The sequence below is a fragment of the Corapipo altera genome, unplaced genomic scaffold (assembly GCF_003945725.1).
Source record: "Corapipo altera isolate COAL_440 unplaced genomic scaffold, ASM394572v1 2c, whole genome shotgun sequence".
NCBI lineage: Eukaryota > Metazoa > Chordata > Aves > Passeriformes > Pipridae > Corapipo > Corapipo altera.
In genome coordinates, this window is record NW_020884923.1 from 4593799 (window position 1) to 4617359 (window position 23561).

Genomic DNA, 23561 nt, shown 5'->3' on the forward strand with positions numbered 1-23561 from the left:
GTTCGGTTCCTTGCTTAGGGAACCTGGCTTAAATTTCAATGCAATGAAATCATCCTAATTAAAGGTTTTATTAGATTTCCATAGTGAACTGAAGCACTGAAAATTGAACTAAAGATGTAAAAATAGCTGTCCAATGGCTCATAAAGTTTTTGTGATTGCAGTAGGAAAAGCCTGGTCAGTCTCAAATTGTAATCTGTCATGTATCTCTCTTGGACGCAGCCAGAAACTGCACAAAACCCAACATAGCATCAGACTTCAAATCATGCACTGTCTAGGACCATGAGTCAATCTCATTAGCAGACAGCAACATGCTAACAAAACAATTTAAAGGGATATTGATTTTAGTGTTATGACTCCAGAGTTGCCATTTATAATCGAAAAAACTCACAGCTTCTGAGAGGTAAAGATGTTTTTGACAAATATATTGGCTTAGCATAATGGATTTTGGAAGTAACTTAATAAGTTGCTTTTAATGTTATTTTATAAAAGTTTATGAAAAATAAAAAAGAAACTGGACGCTAATCCAAAGTGAGGAAAATATTTTATATCATTGACAAAGCTATTCATTCCCAAGCACACAGTTTGGTTAGTAGAAGTAGTAAATGAAGGGAAAACTAAGTCATAGCTAGAATACCAGAATACCCAACATGGGTATACATGCACACACACAGTTGGGGAATTACATCCTGCTGGGGATAGCACAGATGTCAATAATATCAGCCTTAGTGAAAACAAATAAGTAAGCAAAAATACACCACCAAAAAACCCCCAACCAACCACATGACTGTCAAGCAAAAGAAACAAACCACTTGTTTTGCAGGTCTACTTATGTTTCATGGGAATACTGTGTATGGAGCTGTATAGGTACATTCAAATCATCACTATCCATGTTAAACTCATTCTATCTGTATGAATGCAAATTGAAAGACTGGACTTTCTGCTTCAGCATCATGAATGTTCGGATATACTGCTGAAAGATACAATTGCAGCATCTGTTACAGAAATGAAAGCTTGGGGAAAACATAGCATGGATTAATGTCCCTTTAGTTACATTTGCCATGATAATTACTCAGTGGTCTGACTAGTTTTAAATTTAAATTCCTGAAAAGAAAGATTCCACAAACATGGCTCCCACACATTAGTTGCAGATATCTTCTGTTCTTATTAAAAAAAAAAAACCACACAAAAAACACAAACACAAAAACAAAAACAAAACAAACAAACAAAAACAAACAAAAAACCAACAAAAAAACAAAACCAAAAACAAACAAACAAACAAAAACAAAACCCACACCCCATGGGTTCCATAGAAATACATATTATTCCAAACACAGCATTTACAGGCGTTACAGAGTAAGATTAGGCTGCAGTGGTTATAAAGCATCAAATGCCATTCTGTCAATAAAGGTCAGCACTTCCATCATTCTCGCTTCTTTCAGCACATGAGTCTCCCCTAGACAATTTACAGGAAATGGAAGGGAAAATAACCAAATCATTGAAAAAATTGTTAAATATGCCATCTGGTCTTCACAGATGGGCCTCTACTGTACTGTACTGTATTCATGTACATCTCCTTTCCCTCTGTCATCACTCACTGAAGAATAGGAAGCAGGTAAAGAAATAGAAGAAATGACTAGAAAGTATACAATCAGCATATCGTGTGGAGATTTAGCCAATGTATCTCCACTTCACGCTCCACTGTAAGACAGTGTAAGCCAAATTTTACAGGCTGATGAAACCTCACTCAAAAGGGATAAAAAAATCTGTCAGAAAGTCAAAGTTTAGATCTGTATTGAATCACAGTGGTGTTGTGAAAAACAACTGGAAAAAGAAAAATAAGGCAATAATGGTTATTGCAAACCTGCCATTGCTACACTATACACTATCCAAAAACACAATTAATCTTATCCTCAGTGTGTCTTCATAATCCAGCTGAACTACCCCCAAATTGCAAATGGGAAACAGAGGCAGAGAATTACCACCATTTTGTCAAACAGAACAGTAGAACAATGATTCATATCCATGTTCCCACTAGTCAATTTTCTAAATGCACTACATGATTTTAGATACTCTCCTTGCTCCTAAGCAAACAGCATTCTGGTAACATTGCAAGAATTCTGCAGTCACGAGGAATTTATAGTTTGCAGAGCACTGCACAAATCAAGAGTTTCTGTGGTTCCAATCTTCCTACTTAGCGAAAAAGGAAGGGGTCATTTACTTTTAAGATAAATGCTTCTTCACGTATTACTTAAAATAAAACCCACCTTACTTATCTGCATCCAGAGCTAAGCACAAAGTGCCTGTATAACTTTCAGCTCACTTGATATGGAGTGATTTATTCAAAACCGCTCAGCAGCGCAACCTAGACAAGCTTTCTTCTCTCACTTTCAGAGTCTTCCTGTACATGATCACATTCAGTCTTACAGAGAGGCAATCAGCTGGATCTGACATTAGAATAGTGATGTAACAGACCACTCATCACAAATTGCCCTAGTAGAGCAGAGAGCATGGCTACTGTTGAATTTCAGTGTAACATGTTCTCTGGTACTGTTTTTCCACTGTGGTTAATTGTAGATTTTGTCATCAGGACACCATTCACCTCTTTCTTCAGGAAAAAGGTGTGACGCTGGCTAATGACTATTATCTCATTAATTCTCACTGTCAGAAGTCATTCACTGCATTAATAGTTAACATTACACTTTATACATCAATTTTGAAAACTTACTTAGCTTGCAGAAGGAGCAAGTCATTCAAAAGTTATCATTACATTTAGTTGTTTTGAAGGAAAAATGGAAAACATTATATTTTGGTTATGTTTCATCTAATTCATTCCACAATAAAGCCTACTTCAGTGGAAAAAAACCCTGGAATTCACACCTCTAGCACATTACCACCAGGATCCCAGCATGTAAGAACTTCTGTAACACTTCACCAACACAGAACCCTTGTAGTAATACTTTTTAAGAATTAACCTTAATAATTTGAGTGAGAACAGCAGTTCCTCTGCTCTTAGGGCCATATAAATAAAGTAAAATTTCACCTCTACTTCTACAGGGTAAATAGAAAAGAACTTAGCTTAAAAAAAAAATAAGAGAGAGAGAAAAAGAAAAAGAAAATAAGAGGCATGCATTTTCCTCCTCAACTGCATTTACTACACATTTTAATGTTCAGGAATGTCCCCAGGATAGCTAACACTGCAATAACACAGCAATCTGAACATTTCTAGTAACAGCCTGAAATCTAAGTGGCTAATACATAAGCACATAAGCAGTCCATCTTGTAAGTACTATTCAAGATAGCTTGGAAAAAGAATAGGACAGAAATATATCAATGTAACCATCCATATGTCAATAGCTTAAATTGATGTTAATATATACATATTATCTGTGGCCTATTCAGCTAAAATCCATTTACCATGTCTATATGGATTATATGCAAAGATCAAAAAGGTGGGATATGGGAGAAAAGTGAGAACATACAGCAACACATTTCCTCTCACTAAGACTTGTTGAGATAACAAAGAGTAAAACTGCTGACATTTGGAATAAATCATGGGAATGACTGAATTTGTGGCAAGTTTCACTTTCATTATGGTGATCCTCAAATACTATTTTGAAGGCGATACAAAGACTATTCCATGCATTGAGGAAAATTATTTTCATCGAAATGAAAATTACCTAGTCTCAGCCTTTTCTGACTAGTCTCCCCAAATCACTTCACCACTTGCTTAGACTGTAAATTTTATGCACAAAAATCATCTTTTCAGTTTGCCAATAGAATGCTAAGCCCAGTAGTCTCCTGTGTGCAACATGAGTGCAGGTAAATAACAGAAGTGGTTAGGCTGACTGATGAACACATGCTGACAGTTGAGACTTTCCACACAGAAAACTGCAGAACAAGCATCAATGAGTAAAACCACTGTCAAAAGATTTGATCAACAATTTGACCAGGGCACCGGCACCAACATCAACATCGAGCATGGAAGACCTCTTTATGAGACCAGCATTGATTGTTTCCTCAAGAGAATCCCTCTCAGTATCCCTGTGGGATGTGTGTTCCTTACCCAGGAGGAAGAGCACCACCTAGTGAAGCTCTGCATCTGTTCTTGAAGCACCTCCACAATCCTAGCAACCTCGTTCATCCGTGATTGTCTCGCCACATTCGCCAGCCAGAGCAACTGGTGGTATAGCTCACATGAATACAATGTACTGCAAGTGACAGAATGATGCAATGCTAAATATTTTTCTTTCAGTGTCTCACATGGAGCATTTTGTCCTTGAACCTATTCCAAGCTCTTTAATATTGCTGAGAGTGACCGAGAATAAGCCCCATATAATGATCTATTGAAATAAACTATTTCACAGGACACAAAGGGTAGAATTCCTGTTTGAAGCAAGAAGTATAGAACTGCAGCATATTTAAAATTAAATATATACATACATATATATACACACAAACACACATATATATAAAAAATGGCAAGCCAAAGTCCTGTGCTTTGCCCTGCACAACAGCACAACATGGCTTATTTTCCATAATTTAAAGTGAGAGCTCCTAAACTTTGGAATATGGAACTAGAAAGGATTGTCAAGTCCAGTATCCTGGGATCAAATTTTGCCCTCAATTTCTGGACGGAAAAAGAGGTAAAGCAAAAGAATCCCAGAGACAAGAGTGCTGGCTGTGGCTTATCTCATCAGCTATGCACCAAAGTTTCTGTTAAAAGGCTGATGGCATGACAGGTACAAATGCATCACAGGGATATACAAATACAACTACATAAATAGAGCATTTCCACAGACTTTTCTTCTGAATGTACCTCAAAATGAGATACAAACACTACCTCAATAAAGGAACAGGACAGTGTATTTAGTAAATGCACTCAACATGAACTTCAACATCCAAAATGCTATAGAAGTGGAGTTGATGGTAAAGAGAAAAACAGATTGGAACTATTTTCTTTCCACTATAAAAAACCCTGAGTACTTCAGGTCACAGCTGACTGTAGAACAGCACATTACTTAAACTCTGAAAAGATTTTCCTTTAGCAGAGGTACTATTCTTGTACTACAGGTTTTTAAGATATGAGCACAGATAAAGCACTGTATCATTCATTCCTATTTTAAACAAGCCAAAGGTATTTCTCCTCACTTTTGAGAACCAAACCAACGCTTTAACTTTACTGGCCGTTAATATGGCTCCTCTACTGTGATGGACACTGATATGCCCTCCAGATCACAGGAGCCACATATGAAATCTAGTATTTCATTCAGGTAGTGTGATGATTCCAGCAAGCCACAGACATGATTTATGAAAGGGTACTAAAAACCTTTAGCTCCTAGTGACTTGAATGAGATTTGTTGTTGCTTAGTAACTCTTAAAAAAAGAGACATTTGAAAACTAGTAACACTGTGAGCAGCTGTATAGAAAACTTGTTTATAGTATTCTGATAGTCTAAAGCTGCATTCTTATGACTGTAGTACTTTATCATTTAATGTGGTATTTTGATAAACTTAAGGTACTCTGTACAAAGTAAACAGCTGATCTTTACAGAATTTCACTGAGATTTCTTTAATCATACTGCAGACCACCTATTTTGCAGATGATACAGCTAAAATAAATTACTCATGACATACAGAAATTTTAGTATAGCCCTGTATGATACCATTAATTATTGACACACAAAGTTTTCCATTTGCTAAGAAGCTATCCTGTTTTATAATTTTGGACTTATGCCTGCAGCTTTAAACACTAACATCAGGGGGTTTGTGGTATAGCCACAAAATACTCTGTATTTTCTCCTCCAAACAGACAGAAGTGTACAATATGAAGAAAATTCTTATTGTAAAATACCTGCCTCAAGTTTGTGTAATTTTGAAAGTTATTATTAAGATTTGTCATTCTTCTTTTCAATTTTGATTCTATATCAAATGCAAATCTTTGGCTCTGCTGATATCAGGAGATGCTGTGAATCTACATCTGAGGGCAGAATCTACCTCACACAAGATTAATACTTCTTACAGTCTGTAGTTCAGAGAAGTGTAGGTGTTAAGAAGAACTAACATCTTTCAAAAGGCATTCAGTAAACTGTTTATACATCCTGATATGAAAGGAGATCAGAAAAACCGTGGTTTTCCATCAGAATTTCGGGTGCTTTTAAAGAACAGCTAATCAAGGTATTTCAGTGCAGTTCATTTTCATAATGTGGAAGACAAAGTACAACAGTGTTACATCACATACGTGATATATTGTAAAACCTATTATATATTTAAATGCCCTCTAATACAACCTCTGGTCATGTTTATCCAACTATGAATCAATAATCAAATTAGAATAAAAGGGGGCCCGGCTGGCATATTAGTCTTTCCAAAATAAATTTCATGGGAGCTGTATACTATTTTTTTTCAGTGCTAATTTCTGTTTAATCAACACAAAAACCTAACAGCCACAAAAGTGACATGCCAGTAAGAGTCCTGACCCCACAGACTGTGATGAAAGCAGACCCACCCCACTGCTCCTGCTTGTGAAGATGTCCTCTGTGTTTGCTATGTCTTTCTCCGTGGCACAATCCTTACTCCCTAGAACTTCTTCACCCTGCGTTAGTCAAACAGGATTCAGCACAGGTCAGAGAAAGCAAGCAAACACACAACTCCAGCAGAAGTGGTGCAGAAGAGCTAATACACCTTCAAAATTCCCATATTACCCAGTTTCAGTAAAAAACAGTACATGAATGCCAAGAGAATGATCATTTCACTGTGATAGATAAATTCCTGTCTGGATGGTGCTTTGATATGAATACAACATGATAAATCATTAGAGACCCTCCCAAAAGGATTTCTCATTTCAATGACACTATATAGACTTTAGTTTCATTTAACAGCAAAGATGTCCTCAATTGAGTAGAAATAGTACAACTATAAAAATCTTGAAAAACAGGCCTCTTCATTGGAAAAATATGGATAAGTTATACATTACAGTGTCATCTTTCCAGTTTCTATTCATCAGCAATAAACTTTTAGCAAGAAGTATATTTGAGGGAAGAAAAAGCAATAACAGTAAGAAAAAGCAGGAGTAATGTCTTGGGTTTTGATGCCCTGATCACCTTCACAGACAAAGCAGGTTCTCTGAAACTCAGCCCATAAAACTGTTTTCTCAGAGACACACAGAGCCTTACAAACAAACTGAGAGAGAGATCCATAGCAGCATCTGACAAAGGAAGCTTTCAAACACAGATAAACACACACATGAGCACAAAACAGGCTTCAAATTTTAGGAGGGTAAATAGTCCAAATGTCACACTCCCATTCCTGTCCACTGAGAAGTCTGTATGTTATCTGGTAAAATCTACCCTGACAGTTACAATGGCTTTATGAGATGCTCCTACACCTGTTCCTACAGCTCCATTTCTCGGGCAGCCTGCTAGCCTGCATTTACCCGGGCAGTTCTCACTCTTCAGATGAAACTGCAGTTCCAACTCTGCTTCTCAGATAGTTCAGCTCCAATGTTCAGCCAACCTCATTTCCACTGTATTCCAGTTACCCTTATAACCAATATGCACTTTAATAACTAGTTCAACCTTTTTATCTCCAGCTTTTATTTGTAGCTGGTGGCAATCTCTTGCCAAAAATCAATATTCTGAGCCAATCCCTTCACCAAGGAAAATTGTACATGTACTTTTTCTTCAGTGTATCATCATCTCAAAATTTTATGTAAAGATATTTTTCTAAAGTGGTCTATCTCCTCCTACTACTAATGCCACCCTCAAAGTTTTCTTCTGTTATTCATTTTTGTAAGGTTCATATTACCACTACTAAAATCCAGACTTTTCTTGTCCTACCACTGTAATCTATTTCCAGTAAAAAAAGAAGGGAAAAAGAAGAAAAAGGAATAATGGAAGCTATTCCAAGTAGTATTTTGCAATCTCAGGCCTAGTGGCTCCCTCTTCTATAGAAAACAGTTTGCTCTTTTTTCACCAAAAAAAGGATTTTTAGCTTTTCCTATGCTCTGACATGTCCCTGTGGTGCCTCAGTTTACTCATCAGAGAATAATTCTGTGCATCTCTTTTACAAAAGAGACACAGTTAAAACCCAGCTACTGCTCACACTCACATTTTATACTGGCAGTGTTCACCTTTCGACAACTCTGAAAAGTTTTATAGCATGTAAAAAACAATTAAATATATTTTGCTCTTTTCTATGTTCTGTTCCTTCTAGGCTGAATCTGGGATTTAGATTTCTAAAAGGACTTTTCTTTTATATAGCTAGTGGTAGTCAAGACCAAAAAATCAAAATTCTGAGCTGATCACCACGGAAATTAAGCCAATTTTCCTCTCTTTCAGTAGCTTTTTAGATTTGAAGAAGCTGGTGCAGTGTTCCCTGCACTAAAAATTACAAATATATTTCAATTAATTTGAGATTCCTGAATTTGGAAGATAGTCACATTGTAAAAAGTTGTATTTACATGTAAGTATTTTATTATATTTATCAGTACAGTTCATATCAGCTTTAGTGGGAATCTGTCAAATATATGATACAGGTTATTATAAAAATTCCTGCAGTTCACAAAGAATATTGTTATTCTGAAGTAAAGGAAAACAAAACTCCAAAACAAACAAATTCTGCCCCGACATTGCACGTCACTATCAATAGCATCATTGTTTCCATAGCTACAAATGTAGACTGCTTCAAAGGAAAGAAGCAGAGAAACTGAAAATGACAATGCACAATCAAAACAGGAACATACATTTTCCGACGGCACATGTGGGATGGAGGAAGTAACATGGGGGCACAGAATGTTGTGGGGGTTTTCCATTTGACAGTAATACCAGTGATCTGAGAACATCAAGCTCAGAAAAGTAGCAGTAAGCCTCTTGCTGCAGTATCACTTGATGTATTTCTACACCTAGTGGAAGGAAGAGGAGAACACAGAGAACAGAAAATACCAGCAGGAGTCATCAAAGCAGGGCAAGTACTCCTCTCACCGATTTAGCCACCTGCAGACTCAGACAGACTTTTAACCAGTTTCCTTGGAATTTTCAGTGGTTCAGTATAGTTATGAAGACAATCAAATCCTTTATATTGCTCACAAATGGTGACAAAACATATATGCTACACCTAATATTAACTATAATCAGCCCAGGAGAGGATATAGCAAAGTCAATTACTCTGCAGAGGGTAGATACAAAACATGAGGGTGAGAGCATATGGCAAAACAAAAGGGATTCCACAGCATCTAGCAACTAGTCTGTGCTTCAGTATTAAGTTCCTGCCCTCTAAATTTAGCTATGCAAAAAGCCTACTTCACTATCAATCAACTACTCCAGAAGTACAACGTCCTCATAACATAGTGGATAGGAAGGTAAATTCCTGTTTTTCCTACAGCAGGAATTCCTGAGGTGGACCTTTCTCTGTCACTTCTATAATGATGAGTGTAGGAATAAAACTACGACCAGCAACCAAGACTAACAACAGTGCCACTCTTCTTCTCAAAAGAAGAAACAGCATAATCTAGAGGTATACTGTAATTTAACATAAAATTTTATAAGTAAATAAACAAATAAATACACTACCCTAGGAAAGAAAGAAAGAAAAAATATTTATCTCTACTATCTTAGAATACCCTTGACATTTCCAATGTAGTAACAAAAAAGCCCTGGGATCAGGATGCCTCCATAGGTTGTGATGGCATATTCAAAAATGCACAGCATCAGAGCAATTCTTCCCTTCTCAAGGTGAGTGAAGGCACTTAGAAAAATCTATCTAAAATGTCCTTCCTTAGTCTCACAGGCTCTGGAATACAGTTATCAGTGATACCAATGTCTTCCAACAACCGTTTTTAAGGGAGCAGTTGATAAAGGCCACATGAGAACACAGTATTCTCTGGAGACTACACTGGAAGTCATCTCTTGTGCAAGCAGAGGAGAAGAGAATGGTTATTAGAAGACAGTGGTCACTATTTCCTCACATGTTGTCACTGCATGGCTATTGCTCTTTACAACATTTACAAAGTATCACACTTTGGAGGCATGGCTTCTATCACAAAATCACAGAATATGCTGTGGAAGAGAACCACAAGGATGATTGAGTCCAGCTCCTGGCCTGGCGCAGGACCACCTCCAAGACTTACACCATGTGCCTCAGGGTATCATCAAAACACCTCTGTCAGGTTTGGTACTGTGATCACTTCTCTAAGGAGCCTGTTTCAGCACCAACCATCCTCTGGGTGAAGAACCTCTTTCTAGTATCCAACCTAAACCTCCCCTGACACAACTTCAGGCCATTCCCTTTCATTTTATCAATGAGGTCTCCCCTCCATCTTCTCTTCTCCAGGTTGAACAGACCAAGTGACCTCAGCTGCTTCTCATATGGCTTCTCCTCAAGGCCCTTCACCATCTTCATTACCCTCCTTTGGACACTCTCTATCAGCTTAATATCCTTCTTATATTGTGGTGCCCAAAAACCCACACACTGTTCCAGGTGAAGCCTCACAGTGCTGAGCAGAGCGGGCCAATCCCCTCCCTCGACCGGCTGGCGATGCTTTGCCTGATGCCCCCCAGGACACGGTTGGCCCTCCTGGCTGCCAGGGCACTGCTGACTCGTATTCAACTTGCCACTGACCAGGACCCCCAGGTTCCTTTCCTCAGCACTGCTTTCCAGACCATAATAAACTAAGGAGTTTGAGATTACAAATTCAGGCCTTGCTATACATGAGTATTGCCATATATAACTTTCCACAATTGTCACAGAAACAGAACAAACATCTCATTATCTTTATTAGGGCATTGAAAGCCCCAACTGTTAGTGATTCTAATCAGCTTTGGCAAAAGCTATTTTAACACTTGGGGCAGTGAGGAAGGTAGAGAATCAAAGTCTCAGTCACAAGAATATTACTTTTCAGAGAAGGTTAATCTTATTGCTACAAAATAAAGCTATCAGTTCTTAAATGAGGCTAGTTCAGAGAGCAATACAATAATCATTAAACTTACAAATCAGAACTCCTAATCCTTGCAGCACGTTTGACTAAAAAAGCAAGCTAAGCACAGACCAGAAAGATAAACAAAGGTTTAGCAAGACCAGCAGTAGGTCTCAAAGAGAAGTTCCTCATAGACAACCTTTATTCTTTCAATTGTTTGTGCAGAGATTAAAAAAAGAAAAAAAAAAAGGCAGGTCAGGCTCTGAAACTTAGAAAAGCATCACAGTATTGGCTTTCTACTACATCTCAAGTTCCTGCTTTAAGAGCTAGTTTGCAGTAGCTAGTTAGTGTTGCCAAAATCTGAGATTTCTTCATGAGCAATTTTTGATGTTAAAATACTGTAGATTCTAGTCCCTTATCTCTTTTAATTGCTGACTGTAATGGACTCTGTTGGAGTAGAAGTGAAGGAAGGGGTTTTACATTTTCCATATTGCCTCAGGCTACTAGCAGAAAAATTCAGGACTTTTTCTAAGGTACGTCAGTGCCAATGATGTGTCACATATCATTACTTTATAATTAGGCTGATAGACAAAAAGAATAATGCATCTGACATTCTATTAAAATAAAAATTATTCCCCAAGGCATAAAAACACTGACACAAGCATCTTAAAAGGCAGTATAAAAATGATATAGGGAACTATTTATCTCTGCTGCTTTCTTTTCCATCACAGATTCAAATAAGTAATTCTAATTTATGTATGTATTGAATATTTAATTATCCTATGCTGAGTTTTTTTAAAAATTCACATCTGAAAGCAAAATGTAAGGATATTCTTCTTTGGCTAGGAATAAAAGCTACTATGAGAATAACAGGCTACCTGCACGCTATATTACTCAAGATTACAATTCGATAATCTGCCTTTCTACAATTCTTCAAATAAGTAACTAATCACAAACCAAATACATTAAAAAAAAAAAGAAAACCAGCCTCTTCTGTCAAGAGTTTGAAATTTAATTAAAATGTAGTAATGATTCTATAACAATTCAGTGTTAAATACTGAATTTGTAAACACTAGCACCTCATTCTGTATAGAATTTTCTGTAAAATGCTCCTAACAGAATCAGGATTGAGGCAATGAAGGGCTGTAATTCCATGTAGTTTAGAATACACTTAGTTCAGATTGTGTTAGACATTTTAGAAGAATTGCCAGGTTACAAAAATGTGGTTTATAGCATAAGCAACAGTCTTCACTCAGCATGGCTAAATTTCACCTCTTCATTAACACAAGTAGTAAGAGAAGTCCCATCTATTCCTTGCAGGTACACATCATAAAATGCATGCTATTCCATCTGTTGATGTTGTATAAAGTACTAGAAGAAAGTATTTCGACATTTGTGGATTTCAGCAACTTTATTCAAAATATAAGACTACAAATTCAGTTTCAGACTGAAGCCAGCCAATAGCACATTTAGATTTTTTTCTAGCAACTACTAATACTTTTCCAGTTGACCAAAAAAAGAGAGTCCTTCATGAAGCTGTCAGTTGTAGTTCTTTGTTCACTCTGTACAATGCTTTCATTCCCAACACAATGACAGACAGAGAAGTATTGTTTTTTCAAATGTATTACAAGGAATCCTGTGATTTAGTTGTTCCTATAAAAGATTTATATTCAGAGATTATATATTCTGAAGTGAAATAATTTCCTCCTAACTATCCTCCTCTTATATTCTAGACCCAGAATTTAGAACACATTTGTTTACAGCAATATCATATTTCAGAAAAGGGCAGGTGACTTTTTTAAAAGTTATCTATTATTTTGTTGTCCGTTCCTTGAACACTGCCAAAGGAAGGGCTACTTAGCTTTCTCTCTGTACTCTAACATAGCGTGCCATAATCTTAAATGATCTTTTGATTCACCATGCTACAAAAATAAGTAGACATACAAAACCAAAAAAGGGCATGTAATACTCTAGACGGTCAGTATTTTTCAAAAGTTTAATAGTGTGCCACTTGCACTTTAGTGACAAGAGATAGCCCTCTGCTACACTGAATGACACCATTTTTTTACCAATGATTTGCAGAGAACTGATAAGGTGTTTGATGCTTTGATTTACTGGGCAGACATCTGAGGTGGTGTGTCCTATCCCCTCTCCCCATTTTCACATCTTCCCTGCATCACCAGGATTCTCGTCACTTGCCTCAGCAGTTCCATTTCCATCTGGAGGCTGCTCAAAGGCAATGTTAAATTTTGGCACGAGGTCATACTAAATACCATGTGTCCAAGCTTTGTGTCATAGCACGTGTCACAGTTCCTTGAAGCAACTTTCTACAGGAGAAGAGAAACAATTTTTCTGTGTTGCCCCTCTGTGTACTAAGTAAGCTGAGAAAAGACCTTTTTCCTCAGCATGGAAGTAAATGGTAAATGTGGAGAGATTCAGTTTAGATAAATCAAAAACCTACAATGAGCAATATAAGCTTTGGTATATTGCTTTTAATATATACAGCATAATTTTATGTATAAATTCATGTATACTATTGCATTTTGAAACACACTTGTGGTGTTAATGGCAAGGTAATCCTGCATTTTTCTAGATGGGCATTCTTAGATAGGATAACCACAGTTAGGTTCATAAATTCATTCACTTATGTTAAAGGTGCCTAATTTTACAAAACAACAGCTACAAGAAACTAACTGAAATCAGCAATATATCTGAAAATAAGAGGAGAAAAAACTCATGCATCAGACTTCAATTTAAGACTGTTTTTTAGTTTCAGGGAAAAGAACACTTACCACAGTTACTGATGATACCTCAGTTCACCTCAAAGACTAAACTGAGTATATACCAGATGCTTTCTATTACAGTTAACTTCTAAAGGGAAAAGTCAATGCCTCTAACAAAGTAAAAGTATTGATTTTTTTCCACCTGCTAAAAACAACCACAAACAAGTTAGAAAGCCTTGTGTTCTAGGAATAAACAAGAGTTGCATAATTACTTATTTCAGTTTGCAACAGCAAAATTATTTTTCTCCATTATTATTAGAATTTATTTTGTTATTCTTTTTTGAAAAATGCAATTAATGCTTTATTTAAAAAATGTATAAACACATCTCAAAATCCCCAAGATTTACTCTCACTTAAATGAAAACACAGTGGCTAAATAAGCCCCACTGCTGGAGTTCAACACCTGGAAATTTGTATATTGATGTTATTAGAATAACTACATTAGAATTCTTCCCAGAGAAAATTTCTAGACTGTATGTGTTTGGGTTTTTTTAAGTTGTGGCAATTGGACAAGTGATATCTTTAATCAGTTTTTCCCCTCATATGAAATAAGTTAATGGTTCTGACTTCCCTGCATGAGAGAAATATTGTACTGTACAGGTAATATTTAGCTTTAATATATATTAATTAATTTTACAAATAGACTTTGCAAGTGAACGCCTGACCTCAAAACATGTTCCAGTATGGCACATGACCAACCCCATGTATCCTATGTATCAATGCAGAAAGTGACTAAAATACATCAAGTATTTCAAATTGAAAACCAGCTGTTTCTGAACACGACGCAAAGTTGACACGTGCGTGCATTTCACCATTTCAAATAACAGATGCAGTCGTTTCTCTATTCATGAAACTGGAGAGAAACAGCAAAAATAATTGCCTCACTTACTAAGCAAAAGAGTCCACGACTTTACCTTTCTTAGCTTCTGAAAAACACAAAGGCTTACCTTTCTGTACACCAGCATGTTTGGGGATTCATCAGCCACCCCGTTGCTGCTTTGTCCATAATTATTTCCTTGTGCCATGTCCCACAAATTTGATCCGCTTTTGGATGTTGCACTGTAAAAGGTAAAAGTGGTTTCAGTAAGGAATCGCCTCAGGTCTCCTTGTTTCCCTGATGATTGATTAATGGACCTGACTTTCTCCTAACATGTTATCAAAATCAGTGTATGCTCTTACTCCAACGGATATTTACATTGGAGCAAAGCTGCTAATTCACCATTTACTGTCATTACTCTCTTTTGCCTGTATATAATGGATGTAATACGTTAATCTAATTTAGACGTTAATGAATTGTCATTCCGAATAGCTCCCTGACACACCGCTAACCACCACATCACGCAGAAAGCTTCCTGACAAAGCGCTCCTTCCTCCCCTTCACGGGCTCCAACAAGAGACGCTCCGCACCTTGCCGGCCAGTTTTGGGAGGATTGGCTCGGGCCATGACGCATATTCAGCAGCGTCCTCTGCTCACGGCTCGGGCCGTAGCAACTTTTGTAACATTCAAACTCACAAAAAGCAAACCAGACGCTTTGAACTCCTCTGTAATTCACCGTCACATCTGTGCTCATACACATATGCCGGGGCGGGGAAGTGGGTGAAGAGGGAAAAGGAAGAAACAAGGCGGAACACCTTTGGGTTGCTTTCACTACTTTGATCGTACTTCACCGAACGACACCGGCTCTCCGCCAGCCGCATCTCCTCCCCGCCCTCCCTCGGCTCACACGGGAGCTGCACTAGGCAGGAGCTGGGATCATGCCGTAGCTCCGGCTTTGCACGCAGGTGTGAGAATGTGCTCCATCTACAGACCACACCGGCAGTTGCGGAGAGCCCGGAGAGCCGCCGAGCCCCGCTCCAAGCACTCACCTCCACAGCCCTCCCCTGCTCCCCAGACCTCTCGCGTCCGGGCTCCGCTGCCCCCCGTCCGCTCGCCGGCCCGCGCTGCCCCCGCACCGCCGGCCAGGGGTGCGCGGCTCCCGGCGGCCAAGGGCCGGGAGCACCGGCTCTCCCGCGGGCAGCCCTGCGCGGAGCCCGGCGCTCCAGCTCCAACACCCGCAGCTCCAGCACCGAGGACAGCGCCAGCGGCAGCCGCGATGGATCTGTTCGGGATGGCCGGCGGGAGCGCCGACCCGGTCCCTCGGCGGGCGGCGCGGGGCGGGGGGCGCGGAGGGTCGCGGAGCCCGCCCGCTCGTTTACCTCCTGGGCCAAGGTCACTGCGCGGTGGCCGCGGCTCCTGCCTCCTCCTGCTGCTCCTGGCGCGCCCCGCGCGGTGGGTGTCAGCCGGCGGCGGGCGGAGGGACGCGGCGATCGCTCATCACACACACGCACACACACACACGCACTGCGGGCGGAGGCGCTGCTGCTGCTGCTGCCGCCGCTGCTGCCGCCGCCGCCGAGGCTGCGGCTCTCCCGTGCGCTGCCGGAGCGGCGGCGGCTCAGCTCCCTCCCCGCAATGGAGCGGCCGTCACGTGGGGGACGGGCACGTCAAAGGTGCTGCCGCTGCCGCTGCTCCGCCACACAGCAGCAGCAGCCCTCCTCCTCCTCCTCCTTCTCCTCCTCCTCGGCGCTCTCGGCTCGCTCACCGAAAACAGCGGCCAAGAAACTGCAGCAGCCAGCAGATCTGGCAGCAGCCCCTATAAATGAGATTAGGTAGCACTGGAAGGCTGGGCAGGAAGACAATGTGGGCTAATGGGATAGAGGAGGGGAGGGGAGGGGAGGGAAGGGAAGGAAAGGAAAGGGGGGAGTTGGTGGGGAAACTGCGTCGCCTTCTTCATACTCCTTTACCGGCAGCAACAGGGAATCAGCCTTTTCCTCTGTGTTATGCTGGACACTTTCTGTATTTTTTTCAGTGAGAATTAGGGAGAGCTTGTGCCCTGCTGGCACTGCAGACCTCTCTGAGCAGTGGCACAGAGAGAGCAGAGAGCGAGCTTGTTCCAGCCAGAAAGGAATAAGCCCTGAGGACACCTCAAGACACCTTCGGGACTGTTTTACTATGTCCCAGGCAACTGCCTAATTTGTGAAGGCCTCGTATTGGCCTCGACAAAAGAAAAAGATCAGGTCTGTCAGTCTTACTTCCTCATCACATACAGACAAAAATACTTTGCTTTTCCAAAGAGGTTGAAATGCCCAGAACTCAATATCCACAAGAACACAAGATACTTAAGTGGTTAAGCTTTGGGATATTCCCATTTGAAAGTGTCTTTTCTGGAAACAATAACTCTTACTATAAGAATGATCTTGCAAAAGAAGTCATCATCAGCTGTGCACTGCACCTTGTGGAGTGTGCACTGGTAAATCATGCAATTCAAGAACAGAGGTTTCCACACATACTGAGTCATGTCAATCCTTGCTCTATTTTTCTCACACCTCGGACAGACTCAAACCAACACTTTTCCTGCTAAAAGTTTGTTATTATCCAATACTGCAATTTTTAACTACTCTTCCAAATTTTGCAGAGGCCTTCAGATACTTTAACAGAGAATGTGGTAAATTAGCTAAGGCAACAACAGCGAGTCATAGTGGCCGCAACAAAATGAAGGAGAAAGGAAAGAGCAGATCTGGACTTCTTGGAGACACAAAGAAAGGAAGACATGGGTTTGATAATGGTCATAGAACCATTACACCAGAGTAAAGAAAGATGAACTCCAGCACGAACAGGAATCTTTTGCAGAGACAGAAGTAGTAAAAGATGAAATAACATAACACAGGATAAGAACCATCAACTCAGTTCAGTGAGATACATTGGCAGAAAAGGAAAGGAGCTCTGTAGCAGACAGACATTGTGTGTCTCAACTTTGACAGAAATTTAGAATAATTTAGTATGTCAAAAGGAAAAGGCAATATGAAAACAAATGGTGTGTAAAAGAGAAATCTGGAGTTTTAAGGTGGAAGAGAACAAGGGAAAGAATTAAATAGCACAAGTGTAAAGTGAAGAAGTATCAATGTTGAAAACAGTGGGAAGAGAAATTTATGAAACTAAAGAATAAACAGAGAATGGAGAAAAGACCTGTTTCCCATTAAAATTCATTTGACATACAATAGCATCTTGGAGAGGCTAATGAAGTCTGAATCAAAATATTAATCTTCCAACAGATCCTGTGATTCAGTCTAGTCCGCTATCGAGAAATGGGAACCAGCAGTAAAGATCTCAGTCTATAATTTCCCTAGCTTTCACACAGGCATTCCAGAAGAGTAGCAGTGCAGTGTTCAGAGCTCACCAATTTGACTATATAAGACTGACAGGTGCACTGGAAGACAAGGGAAATGCCTCCCCAGACCTGCTAAGAACACAAGTGACGCCTTGTGGCTGTATGGCATGAAAATAAACTCAAAAATCTTATTTATCAGACTGGTGTTTAAATTTCTTTTTGAGAGCAAAAATGGGAACTTCACAAAATATAGTTCAAATGTATTTTTAACCTCAAAGAGGGATAGAAGGAAAAACCTTAAAAATATTGATAATTCCTTCCACACTTGTTCTGCAAGACAACACAACGTAGTAATTGTGTTAAAGAGCATAAAAATCAAACATTAGCAAGTTTCCAGTAAAATCATTGTTTCCCCAATCTGAGTCATTTTTTTTCTTTGAAAATATTCAAATTTTATTAACATAAATGCAGTTCTAAAGCAGAGCAATGACGTGGGCTCGCTGAAGTTATTAGGTGTTCTTCCAGTAATGTCAAAAGGAACTATATTCCACACAGTCTTTAATCTCATCCTCAGAACCAGAGGAATAACTTAGACATATCAGTGATGTGTCTTATAACTACAGAGTTGTTACACTGGACAGCTTTGGTGGACCACCAAATTTTTTTTCACTTCACCAGCATGTTCACTGTCAAAACAAAGTAGGAGTTCTAAACCCTAAAGGGGTTAAACAGAAGAGAAGACCATAAATAACCCAAAAGAATTTCATTTTTGACACTATTTTGTGGTGAAAGAAACCCTGGGCTGGACTACTTCCATAAATGCAAGTAGAAAGAAAATAATATGTAATGGGATAATCTCATTCTATTGTAGTTGGATGTGTTTGTTCAATAGCCTATAAAAGGCTTTAATTCATAAATTACTTACACATCTTTCCTATGTTGAAAGTCATCACTTATCTCATAGGCGACCAGCATTAGCCTTCCCAGAAAGCATGGTCTGCCAGAAGAGGAATGGCCTTTTCAAAATGCAAGGCAAAACTACTCATTAATAAAACAAAGATGATGGGGAAAGGCTGCCAAGGGGCAGCTTTATCTAACAAGGCAATAAAGTACACATGATTGAACAAGGTGGTGACTACATTTTCTGTGTTTAGTTTGAATTGTCAATACAACACAAGTATTCCAATAACATCACATGCACGTGGCACTTTTAAGTTAAAACATTATGTCAGGATGTATACAACAATCTATCTGGACATGATCAGAAATTTTGCTTTCTGTCCTGCTGACCAGTATTGTAGCATTATGTCAGTATGCTGCCTATATCCATCAATTTATCTTGTCTTATGCCTAGACTGAATGTTCCTTGGAGTAAAGACATGCTGTGCAAGCTCTTAGCACAGCATGATCTTGTTCCATGACCAAGTCTCTAAAACATTACAGCATTATAAACAGTCACATTCAAATTTACTAAAATAACACAAGCATTCTATTTAACTAGGCTCTAAACTTAATACTGTGCTATCTTAAAGTATAAAACCCACTTTTTTTTTCCACTAGCCTGGTTAAGCAAAGAGACAGTCTGTCTACTTTATTTGAACTCATATATTTGTGACCCTACAGAACTACAAGTGTTTCACTGCCAGGCTCTGAGCAGGTAGCTAGTGATTCCAGGCCCAATCCTTGGCCTTTTTGATGGGATCTGAAAACCTGCTCCTTCAGGAGTGATTTGCAATCAATCTATTTAATGTAGGTTTTCAAACGTCATTCCAATGACTACAGATTACACCATGTATTTTCTAGAACTGAACCTAAGACTGACTTAGAAAATTCACCACTTCCTTCATGGCCCTTTTTTAAGCTCTAGGCATTTGGTTTGTCACCAAGCTTCCAACCCTATCGGAATTTTAAATTTCTTTGTCAATTTATGTTGCTGAAGTACCAAGCTTTTGTTGCTCTGGTACTCTGTTGGTTAGAGAAAGAGTTAAAAAAAAAAAAAAAAAAGAAGGAGGTCACTAAAAATCAATCTGGATTTAATGAGAAAAATTATGATTTGATAGAAAAAGAAATGAGTCATGGACAGACAATTTCACAGGAATAGAAAATTATTAGAAATAAGGAAAGCCCACATTTCCATAATCTTTTTTTTAAAGTATGAAATATAGGTATATGTACACACACCCAAAGAGAACACAGTAGAATTTGCATATATTTAAAACCTTAATGAAATTTTTTCATACCCTACTGAAAATGTCGATTATTACTGGAATAGAAAATCCACAGCTACATAGAATTTGATACCAATATGGTGGTCCACCAAAGCTATGCAGGAAAATCCAACAGCTTCTGCAGGTGAAGCAGAACAACCTCAAGCACTTGCACTGCAGTCCTGGCAATTTAGCCAGTTCTAACTTTACCCAAAAGAGGGCAGACTTTCTCAGGTAAAGAGAAAGGTTATGGTAGCTAGCTGACGTGCAACTACGAATTTTTTTCCCACAGAAAGAGCTACCATAACCGGTTATACACCCTCATTTCCTCATAAAGTGAGAGCGTTTACATAAATGAAACATATCATATACACAGCATTCCTTTAAAATTGCCTGGAAGAACCATGATTAATTAGTCCCAATCTTATAATAAATTTCCAACTGAAGAAATCAATCAAGTATGTAGGGATAGAACTAATCTCTAGAGGAAAAAAAAAAAAAAAAAGAAGATGGGGTTTAGAGGCAAATTTACATGTCATCATACCAACATCCTTGACTCAAGCATGGTTCTCAATCCTGGTCTCCCAGCTTCCAGGAGAGGCTTTTCCATTTTGTGTAAAAATATTATTATTTACCCTGAGTTTGCCAAATGGGACACTGTCTCTGCTTCAGATAAAATAATTAAAGTAACAGTGTATTGCTCTCAGCATCTCTTATCACTTGGTATTAATGACACTCTCCTTAGAAGCAAAGATGAGCTATTTATAGGTTAATATCTACATCTTCAGATGCCACATACTTCACATTGGAGTGTCCAATTACTGAGAACTTAATATAAAGTAGGGAAAGAAAACACAGTGATGTGGTTTTGTAAATTTAGCTACGATCCTTTTAGCCCAAGATATTAGCTTAATTCAATCTGACGGTAGTTTCAGGTTTAAAAAAAAAAAAAAACTGTATTTTTTTTGTGACTAAACCAACACACCAAATAACAGGTTCTTCCCCTTCATTCCTCAAGAAAATCTCTCAGGCGGGCCTAATTCATAGGACAGCATTTGTTCAGATCAAAATAGAATAATCCACTTATTAAGGATTAGTTAGGAAGAAGACATTGATTTAGAACCCTTTGACGTGAAAGGACTAGAGAAAGGAAGACTCAAAAGCCCTATAAAGGGAGGGGGAAAAGAGTACCATGTATGAGAATGCCATGGTTACAGACCAGAACAGATTAATTGCCAAAAGACATCATAACAAAATTAACAGGAGACACCGAAAACTAGCTGGAGGAATAATTTGTGTGGCAAAGAATTGAGCTGATAAATAAAAATCATGCAGCAGAAGAAAACAAGGAGGAAAAAAAAATGGCACCCAAGGGAAAAAGAAGAGGCTCGGAAGAGATGAAAAAAAAAAATTGAGAATGAGGCACAGGACTTGATCACAGTTGACAGGGGGTGGTTCTTGCAAGTTGTTGAAATGTTTTTTGGGGAAGATGTGTTTAAGTTGTTCATAAGGAGAGATTAGAGAGCAACTGAGAAATTTTGAAAAGTAAAAATTATCAGATACTAGTGTATCTGATTTCATCCCATTTACACAGTGACAGAATTTCTAGAAGCTTCTGGCAAATAGGTAAATGCCAGAAATACAGAATACAGGCTAACTTTCGTACGATTTTGTCAGATGTTTTATTAAGAAACAACTTTTCTTCAACATGCCTTTTTGACTGCAAGCTAAGATTACACATACTACAAAAATAATAAAAACTGTGGCAGATATCAAGCCAGGAAATAGCTTCAAACTTAGCACCACACCATCATAGGTAGCCTGCAAGTGCCAAACTTGCCTATGCAAGCTACTACTGAAATTGCCTGCTTTGCTCATTCCCGCCAGCAATCAGAGTGGATGTGACTTAATCTCATTAATTCACTGAGCTGAATGCACTGAAGAAAAAGAGAGCTCAGCAGTTTAACCAGCTTCGTTCATCATTTTTCTTTCCTTGCCCCACTTTTCATTTCGAAGTTCCCTCTATCATTCACGAATTCCCTGCCTCACGTTCACAGACCATCTAATAAAACAGCTTTTTTCCCCTAAGGTTGCTTTGTTTCTCTGAAGGTTTAAATCAGCCAGAATCAATTTGCTGATTGCGTATCACAAAATGAACCAATCTACATCCATTTATATCCAAGAACAAACAATAAATATAGTCATTGCCTCACAGGAAATAAATGGAGTTTTCATTCTTTTAAACTCTGCATAGCATTCAGGTTGAAAGGAGAGCTTGCTTTTTTAAATTAAATTCTCCAGAAACTCAAAGGAGTAAAAATTACAAAAAGCAAATAAGCAGGCATCTATGTTGGTTAAAAAAAAAAAAAAAAGTAATAGAACCACAAAATAGGGAGTGGGTTTGTTGGGTTCTTTTCAAATCACTGTATAAACTCAAGTCCTTCCCATAACACATCCCTTATCACAACGGCTTTTTTTGTTACTTCAGTCTACAAGATTATTATCAGACATTTCACTTCTATACAATTTCTCCAATATTAAAGGAAACTTCCTTAAACCTTCACATTGCAGATGTATAATTCAAAGCAGCTGGACAAGAAAACATCCAGCACCAAACTCTTGGCAGTATTCTCTCTAAAATCATAACAAGTTAAGAAAGAGACTGAAAAACAATAAATCTAAAGTAGATTTAGTGTTAAAAGTCAGAACAGTTTAGACAGTCAAGAGAAATCTTACAAAAGCTCTGATATCATAAAATTTGCCTCAGCTTTCAATATTTGAGAGTCAGGGAGTAAAAAATGCATCTTTACTTAAATTATACAACATCAAGCCACTCTGCAAGCAGGGAAAACTAAGTAACCTTAACTTAGAGCTCTTAAACCTCAAATAGCCAGGTAGTGAGGTAAAATAAGAAAGAAATTAAAAGATGCAAGACATCCAGGAAAAAAAAATTTAATTTTGTGTACTCTCTGTCCAAAATGTCTGGTTTTTGTCACTGTGCACAATATCTTCCTCTAGTTAATGTAAAGAACTGCTAAACACAAGAATATATGCATTTGGCTTTGTCACTAGTTTCTACTTAAAGTACAAGAAACAGACAGTGAAGCCTGATGATTTATCTGACAGATAAAATGCTTAGCATGAAAGAAATGTTTTCCCCCTAACATACTAATGGTTTAAACTTTATTTTTTGCAAGAGAATGGAGACAGGAAAATAAACTGGTGCTAAAAAAAGGTAGAGCTTTGCTGTGCCAGATTGGGAACTAAAATTTTATGCAAGGGTATCAGGTATCCAGCATGAGATTTGCACAATATAAAGGCTTGTCTTGTATGGGAGGACAGAAAGATATTTAACCATGGGCCTTTAGATAACAGAAGAGAGAGAGAGGGGGGTAAATGAACAAAGAGGTCATAATGATAAAGGCAGGAAGGTAGCATGAATACATCCAGACTGAAAATTGTTCTACAGTGGGGAAGGACAGTACTACTTTCTTAATAAGGAAGCAGACTGAAAT

The 23561-nt window shown here is 38.5% G+C and overlaps 1 protein-coding gene across 10 annotated transcripts in view; it reads right to left on the reverse strand.

The window, feature by feature from the left end:
* RGS7 (regulator of G protein signaling 7) overlaps positions 1–23561 on the reverse strand; it is a 261014-nt gene that overhangs the window by 213098 nt on the left and 24355 nt on the right. For 4 of the 10 annotated variants that reach the window (XR_003529993.1, XM_027657244.1, XM_027657245.1 and 1 more), the window contains exons 1-2: positions 15888–16283; positions 14639–14750 (exon numbers count right to left, since the gene is read on the reverse strand). Coding sequence is in view for 9 of the 10 variants with exons in the window: in XM_027657244.1 (XP_027513045.1) it covers positions 14639–14716 (78 nt within the window). In the remaining variant the exon portion in view is untranslated. Of the gene's footprint in view, positions 1–14638; positions 14751–15557; positions 15579–15887; positions 16287–23561 lie in introns of those variants that run through there. The other 6 variants (XM_027657243.1, XM_027657242.1, XM_027657249.1 and 3 more) reach the window with 5 other exon arrangements.